Source organism: Natrix helvetica (assembly GCF_964273705.1).
Source record: "Natrix helvetica genome assembly, chromosome: 3".
Taxonomy (NCBI): domain Eukaryota; kingdom Metazoa; phylum Chordata; class Lepidosauria; order Squamata; family Natricidae; genus Natrix; species Natrix helvetica.
The window spans coordinates 129028829-129042621 of NC_138549.1; the positions used below are offsets into that span (position 1 = coordinate 129028829).

At 37.3% G+C, this 13793-nt stretch overlaps 1 protein-coding gene across 20 annotated transcripts in view; it reads left to right on the forward strand.

Annotated features, from left to right (window-relative positions):
• Window positions 1–13793, forward strand: part of NFASC (neurofascin) — a 181823-nt gene that overhangs the window by 121806 nt on the left and 46224 nt on the right. For 18 of the 20 annotated variants that reach the window (XM_081947820.1, XM_081947818.1, XM_081947819.1 and 15 more), the window contains 8 exons: window positions 752–853; window positions 964–1161; window positions 1816–1886; window positions 3529–3757; window positions 7448–7563; window positions 9953–10157; window positions 12412–12534; window positions 13227–13400. In XM_081947820.1, coding sequence (XP_081803946.1) covers window positions 752–853; window positions 964–1161; window positions 1816–1886; window positions 3529–3757; window positions 7448–7563; window positions 9953–10157; window positions 12412–12534; window positions 13227–13400 — 1218 coding nt within the window. Of the gene's footprint in view, window positions 1–751; window positions 854–963; window positions 1162–1815; window positions 1887–3528; window positions 3773–7447; window positions 7564–9952; window positions 10158–12411; window positions 12535–13226; window positions 13401–13793 lie in introns of all 20 variants that reach the window. The other 2 variants (XM_081947813.1, XM_081947816.1) reach the window with 2 other exon arrangements.

Below are 13793 nucleotides of genomic sequence, written 5' to 3' on the forward strand. Positions count from 1 at the left end.
GAGTAGTTCAGAGAACCGGCAAATACCACCTCTGGCTGGCCCCAGAGTGGGGTGGGAATGGAGATTTTGCAATATCCTTTCCCCAGGAATGGTGTGGGAATGGAGATTTTGCAGTATCCTTCCCCTGCCACACCCACCAAGCCATGCCCACAAAATCAGTAGTAAAAAAAAATGAATTTCACCACTGGGCAGACCACAAATGATGCTGGAATAGTATTGTGTTTTTTATAATTTTCTTCTGTACTTCCATGAATCAGGGTAACAATCCCTAAATATTCTTACGTATTATCTTTCTAAAATCTAAAACTTTCTCTAAATAATTGGTTGCAAAATCCTTACCCTGATGGTAGAGACCCTAAGGCCTCATTTATCCATGCCACAGAATGATATAAAATTTGAAACAAAGAATAAATTGTGGTATTTCAAGGTTGCCAAGTGGATGACATTTTGCACTATTTCTCTATAAAATTCTCCCTGCAAAGAAAAAAAAAGCAGCATATCCTGGAGAGCTGTCTATTCAGACTACTTTTTGTTTGAGAGAGAATTCTATACTTTCATAATTCAGTATCAGTCTGAAGTAGTACCACTTGTTTTAATGTCCAGTTCCCATCTTTTTCTGTGACAAGTTTAGACTTGACCTTATTACCATGTACAACATAGAGACATGAATCTTAATGGAAAGCCTAAAAGGACTGAGACCTTCATTACTCATTAGAGAAACCTATATTTTGCATATTGTTTTGCTGGTTAGCACGACCAGAACGTCCCCGTGACCTTGAACTAACAGACCTTGCTGAAAGGAGTGTGCGGTTAACTTGGATTCCTGGTGATGACAACAACAGCCCAATCACGGGTGAGTGAAATGGTACCATTCATGCTTTGTTCATTGTTTGTATTTCAAGATAAGCCTACTTACCAGTAATTACATCGCAAATTAGGGGATCCCGCATTTCTGTCTTCTAGATTATATTGTGGAATTTGAGGAGGATAAATTCCAACCTGGAACTTGGCATAACCATTCCCGTTACCCAGGAAATGTGAACTCCGCCTTCTTGCGCCTTGCACCATATGTCAACTATCAGTTCCGAGTAATAGCTGTGAATGATGTAGGAAGCAGTTATCCCAGTCTGCCTTCTGAACGATACCATACAAATGGGGCACGTAAGTGTTAACTGGCTTGAATGCATGCATACCCTTAAAATGAAAAGAAAGCTTGAAAAAAGTCTGCAATGACAATGCATACGCAAACGTGGACAGATGCCGCAAGTGGCAAATACTCCTGGGAAACAGGCGTACTTGCAAATATATTATACTATTCCATTCTTACATGTACATGGAAGACTTTTTTGCTGTATAACTGAAAACTAATGGATGAAATTGCTCTGACAGATTCAGCAGTCTACCAAGTATCTTCATGCCGATCAGTTTTCAGATTAGAATATCATCAAGTCCACCCTTGGAATTTGAGGTTTAGCATTTGAAATAATGAAATATTCCAAATCTCAAATAATACAGATAGATTTTACTTGTCAAACTGACCCCATTTTGTACTGTACTCCATTTTCAGATTATTAAATACCTGGAGATAATGGCTATCAGCACTGTGGTAGCATAAATGGTTGCCCAACTTATTCTTTTATTGAAATCAATTTATGTGCCTAATTGACTGGCTTCTGGATTTTATGTGTAATTAAAAATATGTGGGTCTCGTTAATGTATCAGCATTGTATTCCAGATTTTCTGTCTATAAACAATGGGGAATTGCTTAAAAAGATAGAAACAAATGTTATTGCTCAGTATTTATCTTTATTTCAGGCCCCGAATTTAACCCTTCAGGAGTTAAAGGATCAGGAACAGCAAAAAATAATATGGTTATATCATGGATGGTGAGTTATCCTGAGAGTAGTTACTTGTTTATAACATGTACATTTATACCATAAGTTATCCTCATTCCAAGGTTTTTCTACAAAGTGTGGTATTAGAACATGTTACAAAGAATAATGGCTTAAATGAGCATCAAAATATATTGTTCTAAGCTTTATATGCTTTACAACATAGACTTACTCCTGGAGGTGAAAATAGTCACAACTGGAAAAGATTCTGAAACAGCTTCTTCTAGTTCCATAGCATTCTGAGTATTGATTATTAATGTGGCTATTGAATTCTTCATTTGCTGCTGCTATTTGTTGTCTTTTCACAATGACTCTAAATAATGTCTAACAGATTTATAATCTTAAAACTAATAGTGTAGTATTGAATATTAAAGCACTATAAAAGATTCATTGGACTACTAAAACATGAAAGGAAAAATAAAAGACAAGCCCTAATTTGTATCTAAAATAAACAAATTTTCTTTGTATATACTCTTTTTAATGCAATTTTAATACTTTATTTTATATGTAACTTTCTAACTTTTTATATGTGAAGCCTTTTAACCTAATATTTGAACCAACGTATATTTTGAGACAAACATTTGCAGGTTAAGTCGGTTGTGTTCCTGTTTGTGGTCCAGTGAATTCCAATTTGGCAAATCAGCCAAATTTCTTTTGCATCTCCAACAGCTAGCAGGAATAGCCAACACTCCAGAAGATAGGCTTAAGATACAGAAGGATCTTGACAAACTTGAACATTGGGCACTATCTAATAAAATGAAATTCAATGGTGAAAAGAATAAGGTTCTACATTTAGGCAACAAAAACAAAATGCACAGGTACAGTTTAGGTGGTACCTTGCTCAACAGTAGTAACTGTGAAAGGGATCTTGGAGTCCCAGTGGACAACCATTTAAATATGAGCCAGCAGTGTGCAGCAGTTGCCAAAAAAGCCAACACAGTTCTAGGCTGCATCAACAGAGGGATAGAATCAAGATCACGTGAAGTGTTAATACCACTTTATAATGCCTTGGTAAGGCCACACTTGGAATACTGCATTCAGTTTGGTCACCATGATGTAGAAAAGATGTGGAGACTCTAGAAAGAGTGCAGAGAAGAGCAACAAAGATGATTAGGGGACTGGAGACTAAAATATATGAAGAACGGTTGCAGGAACTGGGTATGTCTAGTTTAATAGAAAGAAGTTCTAGGGGAGACATGATAGCAGTGTTCCAATATCTCAGGGGTTGCCACAAAGAAGAGGTAGTCAAGCTATTTTCCAAGGTACCTGAGGATAGAACAAGAAGCAATGGGTGGAAACTAATCAAGGAGAAAAGCAACCTAGAACTAAGGAGAAATTTCCTGACAGTAAGAACACTTAATCAGTGGAATAACTTGCCTCCAGAAGTTGTGAATGCCCCAACACTGGAAGTCTTTAAGAAGATGTTGGATAGCCATTTGTCTGGAACGGTATAGGGTTTCCTGCCTAGGCAGGGTGTGGACTAGAAGACCTCCAAGGTCTCTTCCAACTCTGCTATTGTATTGTATTATGTATTGTATTACAGTAATAGATAACACCTTGGAAGGGATACAGTTTATAGGGTTAACCCTTGGTATTCTAAGTCATAATTGTCTTCTTTCTTTCTTTCTTTCTCTAGCCATTAAATGCAACTCAAGTATATGGCCCCAATCTTAAATACATTGTGAAGTGGAGAAGAAGGGACACACGGGAGAATTGGAACAACCGAACTGTAAAGGGTGATGTCAGTCAGTATACCGTCGCACCAACACCTATCTATACACCATACGAGATCAAAGTACAAGCTTTAAATGATTATGGGATTGCCACGGAGCCAGACATCGTAATTGGCTACTCAGGGGAAGATTGTGAGTATTCCCATAGTCAGAGAAAATTGGAAATAGAGAAGGCAGATTGCATTTACTTCTTACTTGTTGGTGATAACCTGCAACCTTTTAATATTGCATATGTCATGACCAGCATTTTGCCAAAAGGAGTATTCAAGTGCAGCAATAGGCATTATTTTGCTCAGAATGAAATGAAAATGTTCGAAATGTCTTAAACACCTTGTCTTTTCAAAACCACCGGCATCAATACCCATACATTCACTGTTCTTGGAAATTCTTTTTTTCTGACACATCTGACTTTTACAAACATTAAGAACTTTTCTTTGCATTTAAATATACTCAGTACAACTGACTGAAATATGACTACAATAAATAATTCAGGAGATAAGCTAGCCCAACATTGTGTGGTTTAATAGTATTCAGGTTATGGAAATGAAACTGAAACTCAAATATTAATTGAAGTACTTTTGGTTTTGTATCCAATGTTGGCATCTGCCAATAAAAGAAGTACTTCATTTTCTATTTTCCAAAATTGTTCGGGCAATTCGGTGAAACCTTCAGAGAAATCACAGGGGTTTTGGACAAAGAAGAGAAAAAGAAAATCTCAATATATAAGCAGAAGTCTATTTGCATAACATGGAATATAACAATTTGGACAACTAAGGTAAGTTGGCAGGAAAATAATAGTAAAATGTGTACAAATAAGAGAGGTAAAATAAATGAACTGATTTAGTACATACAGTAGAAGAAATAAGATGCTGTAGTATCTAAAGTATTGGATTCATATAGTAAGGATTTGGACTTAGTACAAATTCAACTATGTATCTTGTCTTGGATAATTTATGTTCTCACCTAAATGTCTTGGAGGAATGTATTATCTTTAATAGGTCCTAAACAGTGGCTCTATAATATTTTTAAATGGTCATACACTTTCTGGAATGTAAATGAAAGTGTCACTTTTCAGACATTGTGGATAATGGGTTGGGCAGGTGGACGTGATGCTTGTTTCTAATTTCTCTTAACTCTTCCTTCTAAAAATGATCAGAACAGTTAACTAAACAATAATTGGGCAGTTGCATTCAAAGTTAGCCCTACTTAGAGTATGATCTAGTAATCCAGTTATGAAATTATCAAGGAATTACTATTGAGGCTACAATAGCTCTCTTCAGATATAGATGTAATTCCACACCAGCTAAAGCTGTGGGAAATCCCTCTTACCCACCAAGGCCATCCGAACTTTATTCACTATACAGCATTTTTGGAGGGAGCATGGTTCATCAAGATCAGGCTCCTTATTTTAGGCCTAAAACCACCCATCCATAATCTCTCTCTCTCTTTTTTAAATCTAAGCCTCAGCTTCTCGAACATATGTAGATCTAGATCAGGGATGTCCAAACTTGGGAACTTTAAGACTTGTGGACTTCAACTCCCAGAATTCCCCAGCCAGCCATGCTGGCTGGGGAATTCTGGGAGTTGAAGTCCACAAGTCTTAAAGTTCCCAAGTTTGGACACCCCTGCTCTTGGTCCTCTATTTATTTCATAAATATGTAAACAACGCCCATTTTTACAATTCCATAATTGCCAGCCTGTATTTATTATTACTTTAATCAATCATGATTTTGTGCCTTGTTCTTACTGTGAAAATTCTGGAAGCTACATAAGAGTGGGTGCTTTTTAGATGGTCCGATAAATCCTGTAAATAAATACATATAAACCTCTAATGCTCTTGCTGGCTGGGGAATTCTGGGAGTTGAAGTCCACAAGTCTTAAAGTTCCCAAGTTTGGACACCCCTGATCTAGATAGTTAAAGGTTCTCCACCATCAGCATTTACCGAAGGGAGGACTGTTTGAAACTGAAGGTCCATTGTCCAAAACCTTATACTCTATGTCCATGATGGCGAAACTATGGCACGCATGCCAGAGGTGGCACACAGAATGCTCTCTTTGGGCACACGTGCCATTGCCCAGCTCAGACAGCTGGTAGGCAGGTTTCTGAGCTGTGCATGGTCAGCTGGTCATTGGATTTCCGAGGTGCACATGTGTGCCAGCCATCTAGTTGCCGGGTTTCTGGCGCTCTGGTGCACACGTGCATGCATGCATACATGTGCACTTTCCAGTTTGCCTAAAAGGTTTGGCATCACTGCTGTATGTCATAATTATATGTAGATTCAAGAGGATTAATTTTGGAATAAAATCAGTTGATCATTGAGTATCTATTGCAATAAGAGTCTTAAATATTTTGATATACTAAGATGTTTGCTGAGTTTATGATAGACCAACCAGTCTGAGTTTATGAGATCAGTTTTAATTACTGTAGCCTGTGAACGAGAAGCTTGTAGGGGCCAACTGTCTTGACTCTAGCCCATCATGACTATTTCAAGTGGCAGAGTCTCTCAGTGGGTCCAGTGAATGCTCCATGACTCTTTCTAATACACATTCAGAAGGAAAAAATACAAGGAAGATGAGGAGGTTGTTGGAATAATTGTAGCTGTAAAAAGCTCCATTTCAATGTTTCATAGAACCCATTATCACCACCCATTAATAAATGTGGGACAATATGAATAAGCACTGTTGTTTCAGGACCATAGACAGCACAGTCATAAAAGCAAAGTTTCTTTTAAAGTTTTATCGGTTTGCATGATTACAATGAAGTTTCCTTTGCCGTAATAGATCTTCCCTCCCTTCCTCCTTCCTTCCTTTCCATAATCAATTTCAAATATATATGTTGTATCTTTACAATTAATATAATGATTTATGATTGTGATACAAAATTCAGGTATATAAACAAATCAATTTAATGTTTATTCGTGAAAAAAATGGGATTATGAATTAATCTGTTGGTAAAATTACAAGATTGCCTTCAGAAATAACAGAAAACAAGGGAACAAATATCCAGTGAGAAAACTATTCTTGAAGATTCTTTCCTTTGGATGCAAGACATCACACACTTTTCATTAAAAGCATTCAGCAATTGATCATTTCGGTAGAATAAATAGCGGTGTTATTTCTTGTTTTACCTCCTAAGCATCATGTGTAGAGCATTGCATGGGAAATAATGTAATATGGTGTTCAGGTTTCTCTTGCAGGCTTGAGTGCGTAATGAATATCTCATAGCAGATTGTAAAATGAAGGACTGAAAACAGACAAAATTAAAAATACGGTGATAATTCTACCTTATAATTGGAATTTTATAGATGTGCTTTTAGGCTATCATATTGAAAGTGTGTGTGTGTGTGTGTGTGTGTGTGTGTGTGTGTGTGTGTGTGTGTGTGTAAACCAGGCTCTTTTTAAAAGTTCCCATCCCATGTCTTTCTTCCCTTACAAATTGGTGTTGTTCTGTTCATCTTTATAAGGGTTTTGGAAGGTCGAGTGTGTTCATGTGATGCCATAAAGGGTTTTAAAGTTTGGAGTTTCTGCTAATAACATTAACTTTGTGAACCTCTTATAAACACTATAATAATGTGACGTCAATAGTGATTTAAAAAAAAAAGACGGTAGGATTAGTCCCGCCACCATACAAAAACTGTGGGAATTACTTTCTATGTCCATGAGATGGCAGCATTGTATGTTTGACAAGATAATACAAATACTAAGACAGTGATATGGAACAACCTTCTGCAGCTCTAAAAAAATAGTTTTCTTTCATATTTAATTTTCTTTCAAGTATTGTTGGGTTGTTAATTTCTGCTTTGCTTTATTCCTTACACTCAGATCCTAAGGCTGCCCCTACTGATATTAGGCTCAAAGTTGTAAACAGTACAGCAATCAGCCTTCAATGGAGTAAAGTGTACCCAGAAACCATCCAGGGACAGCTCAAGGAATATAGAGTGAGCACAACCAAATCCCAATAATTTTGATACTATTAATATGGCTAACCCTTGACACTAATGATAACTGATGAGATTATCTGTTGCACATAGTAAAATGGAGATGACACAAATGAACTAAAAGCTGCTGAAAGACATGGAGACCATTTGTAAGAAGATAGTATTTACAGCAAAGAAAACGTATATCAAATTCAGATCCAAAAGATTTTTCTTCTTCTTCTTTTAGTTCCAGAGAAATATCATTACTCAATAATAGTGCAGCTTTTACTACCTTCTGACTTCCACCAAGTGTCTTCTAGATAGTCCAGGAGTATAATTCAATCAATCAATCAGAACAGAGATGGAAGGGACCTTGGAGGTCTTCTAGCCCAACCTACTGCTCAAGGAGGAGACCATATACCATTTCAGATGAGTGACTGTCCTGTCTCTTCTTAAAATCTTCTTAGAATTCACAATTATTTTGGCCAAGGAATCCAGAAAATTTAGCCCCAAACGTTGGAGAAACAGTACATAAGCACTAATTATACTTAAGGTGGGGTTGTGCTTCAAAAATTTCAGCAATGGGTTCTCTGCCTGGTTGCTGGGTGGCACATGGTGGACATGGCCTAGTCACCCTCCTGCACTACAGTGTGAGGGAGGCATTTTTGCCTTCCCCAGGCTCTGGAGGCTTTCCTCGAGCCTCTGGGAGGGCAAAAATTGCTTCCTTCAGGCTCCAGAGGCCGGAAACAGGCCTGTTTTCAGCCTTCCAGAACTTCCAGGAGGCCCGTTTTCCCCCTCCCTGAGCCTCCGCATGGACCCTGTATTTAACTTGCATCCAAAATGGGCCACAAGGAGACTCCAAGGAGAGACGGGGTGGAGTGGGAGGGGTGGGCGGTGCCAGCCAGGGATGGGATTTGGAGGTTCTCCAAACCAGCCATAACATTAGTTACAGGTTCTCCTGAACCCAGGCGAACCCGTAGCAGCCCACCCCTGCCTTAAGGCAGATGTAAGTTTTGATTTCAAATATGGCATATTAGAACAATATTCTTGGGCTCAGTGCTGAATGTTGCAGGGGGGAGGCATTTTTCAAGACTTGACAGTCAAATTAATTTTAGTCCTTGTCAGGAAGAAAGCTGGGGTGATTTAGCAGTGCTCATATTTTGATGATTTTTTGCAGTCTTACCTCATTCAACATGATACATTTTAATTCAGCTTTGGACTTATATGATTGGGGTTTTTTTGCTTCAAAGCTTCACAGTCTATTTTTCCAAAGTTTAGTATCATTTTTCTTTATAAAATGATACATTTTTAAAATCTTATTTTCATGCATAATACTATTGTAGTATTTCAAAATGTTTTTTCTGCCACCCGAAGGCAAAATTATGCATTCAAAAAAGAAAGAATTAAGGAAACATTGTATGAAACGTTATAATTTAGCCAAACATATCCATACTCCACGCTGTATCATCTATGTATCAGTAGTTTAAACCATCTGATCATCGATTGGTTTGGAACAAAAGGGCTGTTCAGGGTAGCTGCAATGTTGTACACCTCTTCAGCTGATAATACGGAACTGGCTTCTTTCTTCATTCTGAACTTTCTGAATTTGACTTCTTGTTGTGAAAAGAAAAGCAGCTTCCCAGATGGTTTTCCAACTTTTGTGTCATCCCTCATGTGCATTTGGCATGTTTTATTAATCAACACGTGAATATTCTCTTTTGGCCTAATCGGGATTTAATAAATGTGCTAATTGAATAATGATCTTCTAAAACAATAGCAAATGGATTTTATCCTGATGATCGTGTTTAAAAACTTTTTAAAAATCAGCTTTTGTCAAATTAACAAAAAAAAACCCAGACAAATAAAAAATCAATGTTAAAAACCCTGTTGGAACTGTGGGAATGGCATAGTCTTCTTATCCTAGCTTTCTCTTGCCATGGTTTCTCAGATGGATTGGGAGTTTAGCTTCCAGAATTCCCAGACATCAAAGCCAGTTGCTTAAAACACCAGGTGAGAGAAATCTATTCTAATACATTTTCCAATCTGAACACTTTCTTTCACAGGATATTCTTTTTGCATCTTTTTCTTCCCATACCATTTATATCTCAAAATTAATGGACCCTTGCTGGCCACAAGTAAACTTGGACAGACAACATTTTGTGCCAAACTATGAACAGTGAGATGAAGGAAGAATGAACATTCTGTAGGCTGAAATCCTGGTCTAGCTTTAGGGGCAGGGAAAAGTGGTTGTTGTTAACCTTGTAGTGTGACTTTATGTTGTCAGTCTCCTTCTTCCTTGTGGACCTTTGCGCTTGAGCTAATTCTTGTGTGAAAGCTGAAAATGGGCAGGTATATTTTTAATAACGCCAAAAACAAGAGAAGCTTTATTTGCCTTACCTGTTTCTTGAAGGCTTATTACTGGAGAGAAAGTAGTTTGCTGAAGAATCTATGGGTCTCTAAGAAAAAGCAGTCATTGGGTTTTATTGGAGACCGGACACGGGGCATAGTGTCCCGGCTGTTTCCTTACAGCAACTACAAATTGGAAATGGTTGTAGTCAACGGGAGAGGAGATGGGCCTCGGAGTGAAATTCTGGAATTCACAACACCTGAAGGAGGTAGGTTCCTCCCTAATATTTATACAGCTTTGGAAAATCTATCATTTTCGCGTGTGAAACATGAAGATAAGGAGGAATTTCTGTTAGCCCAATATGGTGGAATAAGTAATAGGTCTATTGCAGAGCTACCATTAAAAAAATTATAAGATAGGAGCAAAGAGAAATTGAAAACTCTATCTCTTTGTTGCCTTTCTAATGGTCATCTAGCTTTTTGATTTGCACAGCCCTGATCTGTGCATATGCTTCAAACTCATCATATTAGGGTTGTAAGAAAGTGACTAATATTTTGATATAATTGCAGTGATTCCTAAAAGTAATTGAACTGCACATAGGGTAGAAATACTTTAGTACTTTTAGTCAAGAAATCCATCCGGTTATATCTCTTGAAAAGTGAAATCTTAGGATTTTTCCAGTGGAATAAGCACTATTGCAGAACAGATTCTGCCTCATCTTTACTGTCCTCTCAGGCCTACAAAATGTAAGCTTGGAAAACAAAAGGAGAAGAAGTTCTACTGTAGAAGGAGTCTGCCTATATGATGTCAGATAGGATTATTATTAAATTTATATGCTACCCCTTTTATCAATAAGGCGACTTTGGGCAGCAGTTCCTCTCCAGAACTCTTTGAATTTGATTACTAGACAAGTAATCAAAAGCTAATCTGAAGCCTGATTTATGTTCAGTAATAAACAATTTAATGCATCAGATAGAAGACTAAGCTAGAGCTGGTATGGTATGGTCATATATTCTTATGATACGATTTGACACTCTTCATTGGGGATCAACAGAGATTGTCCATCTGGTTCAGGGGACTGTTGCAAAATTCCAGAAGTGGCTCAGCCCATGTTGGAGTTCTCCAGAAGCTGCCCATTCTGACTCAGAGCTCAATATAGAGTGAAAATTGGAAAAGGACACTTCCCCCATAAGGAAAAGCACAAACAGCTCTAACTGGTTTTCAGATGAAAGGGATAGGATTTGTAGGACAACCACAGATTTCTAATTAAATGTGAAATTTTAATAGTAGTAGTAGTTTGGAAAATGTACAGCAACTTTAGCCATTTTTATGTTGAATATTGGTGCCTAACTTTAGGCAAATAGGTTGTAGAAATGAAAGGGTTGTTGAATGGTAATGCTTCTTCCTGAATATGGTGAAGCTTACTCTATGAACAGAGACAGATTTATATAGAATTTACCTATGGACTTTCTCATTAAATAAATCAGTCACTAGAGTATGTAAGCTCAGAAAAGACCATCACACAACTAATCAGGACAAGAGAATGATGCTTATATAGAGTGCTATGTTATGAAACAAACTTAACAATCTATTCCAGAATGTCTCCTGTTTCACTTAAAAAATCAACACAATTACCCTAATAGCAAGGATCAGTCTCACTGAAGGGAGACCTGGTAATCAGGGAGATTACCTTGTGAGAATTAGATAAAAAACATTCTATAAGCAAAGGAAATAAGATGATAATGGAAGAAATTTAAGAAGGTTCCTCTCTGATTCCTTGGCGTATAGGAAGGGAAAAGTAAAGCACAATTAGCCTACAACGTTCTGTTATTATAATCTATCTTAATGTATAGTTCCAGTCTTCCTGTGGAATCTGTTTCCTACTTTGGTCTACCCAGAGGGCTAACATCAATCTTGTCAAATCTTTTCAGCTGTGCTCAGTAACAGCAGTCTCTTTTTAACATATCCTTCATTTTGGCATCATCATGAATGGCTTTTCAAAGTGATTAGCTTGAGTTCATCAGACATGTCATGAATAAAAAGTGACCATTGCTCAATATTGAGTACCATAATTCCTATTCTGATAGGTTTTTATGCTCATCTTAAGAAACAGAGTTGGCCTCATTATAGAAAGAATAAATCTTCAGCTTAAATAGACGTATGTGATAAAAGCTGCTTACCCAACTGATTAACTCTATAGTTCTAAATGGGAGATTAAGAAGTTTGGCTTTAAAACATAATTTATAGCTCACAACTTCATCCTCATTACTATTTAGGCCATTAGCACAGCATCCACTGCATAGTTATACATGAATACAAAAATAAAATAGTAGCCTTGTCTTTTGCAGAATGTCCAGACTGTATTCATTAAAACCACATGGAAAGTGTGATGTGGTCTTAATAAGTTCTGTTTATGCCATCTATACCAAATATTTCTTTGTGCACCATCTGCCTTTCAGATTTTGCTACCTGATATATTTTTCCCCCCTCCCTTCTCTCTCCAAAACTATACTTCACTAAAGTGCCCAGTGCCCCAAGGTATTTCCGAATTCGTCAGCCAAATTTGGAGGTCGTCACCTTGGAGTGGGAACATCCTGAACATCCCAATGGCATTCATATTGGATACACCCTTAGATACCAAGCCTGTATGTCCCGTGTTCATTTTTCTGGTTGTTGTTTTGCTTTTATCATATTAATCAGTCTTTCAGGGTTGAATCCTAATACAATAGTGTTCCGTAGGAGTCATTGTGAGGAAACATTTCTCTGTGGAATGTTTTCTTAGCTTGTAATTTTCAACTCTGTTAAAAGGTATCTTCAAAAATGTGTTTCATTTGTCTTTCAAAACATGTGACTTCTTAAAATGTCTTGCTCCTGTTAGGAGCAAATTTCACATTTGTCCAAAGAATTCTTTATACCTTAACAAATTTCTTGAGCATTCTTATATATCTGATATAAGCTTCTGGCATAATTGTTATTATTTACTTTTTCTCGCATTTCCCAGCAGTAGTTGTTATTATTATTACTATTATTATTATTATCTCTTTCATTCATTGAACATGAAACTCAGTCAACTGAACACTTAAAAATGTGTCACAAATACTATTGACTGGTGCTAATGGTTGATACAGGTTGCTGCTAGTATCCTAGTTATCAGTCAAGTTTCTTCTTAAAATATATGATTTTTATTATTTTTATTATTTTAAATTACTTTCATCTGTATTAACAAAAGTCAGGGCCTTTGCTGGGTGCTATCTTAGGATAAGACTTGGTCAAATTTGTAGTTGAGCATGTTTCTGAAAACAAGACTGAAGCATACACAGCCTGCCTCTCTCTTCAGTTAACGGATCCAAAACTGGCAGAACAATGGTAGAGGCCTTCTCTCCTAATCAGACAAAGTTTTTACTTCAGAGGACGGATCCTATCTCACGCTACAGGTTCAATCTACGTGGCAGGACACAGATTGGAGAAGGTGAGCCTGCCACAGGGGACTCTCCAATTCCACTGAATGAAGGTAAGTAATATGGATGCAGAGGCACCTCTTCGGTGTGAGAGATGTGGAGCTGGAGGTGTGAGTGGTGTTGAAAACATTTTGTAATATATAGGTGGCAGTTGATACATTGATATGTGAAGATTGTTCCTGGTATGTTGTGGACATGAATCTTGCCCAACCATTTCCTTAGTTCCTGAAAATTTTTGCATGTTACTGAATAAATGCTTTAGAGAACAAATTATGAAGTTTTCAAGAGATTTAACTGAGCATTTAAAATAATGTAACCAATTAGATAAGGAGTAGGAGACCAGGATTGTGTTGCTTAGTTTCCCCCAACACTTAGACAAGGAGTAGATGCAACAATGCAGAGAACAGGCCTAACTCCACAAACTGTTCACTGACATGATTTAGAAT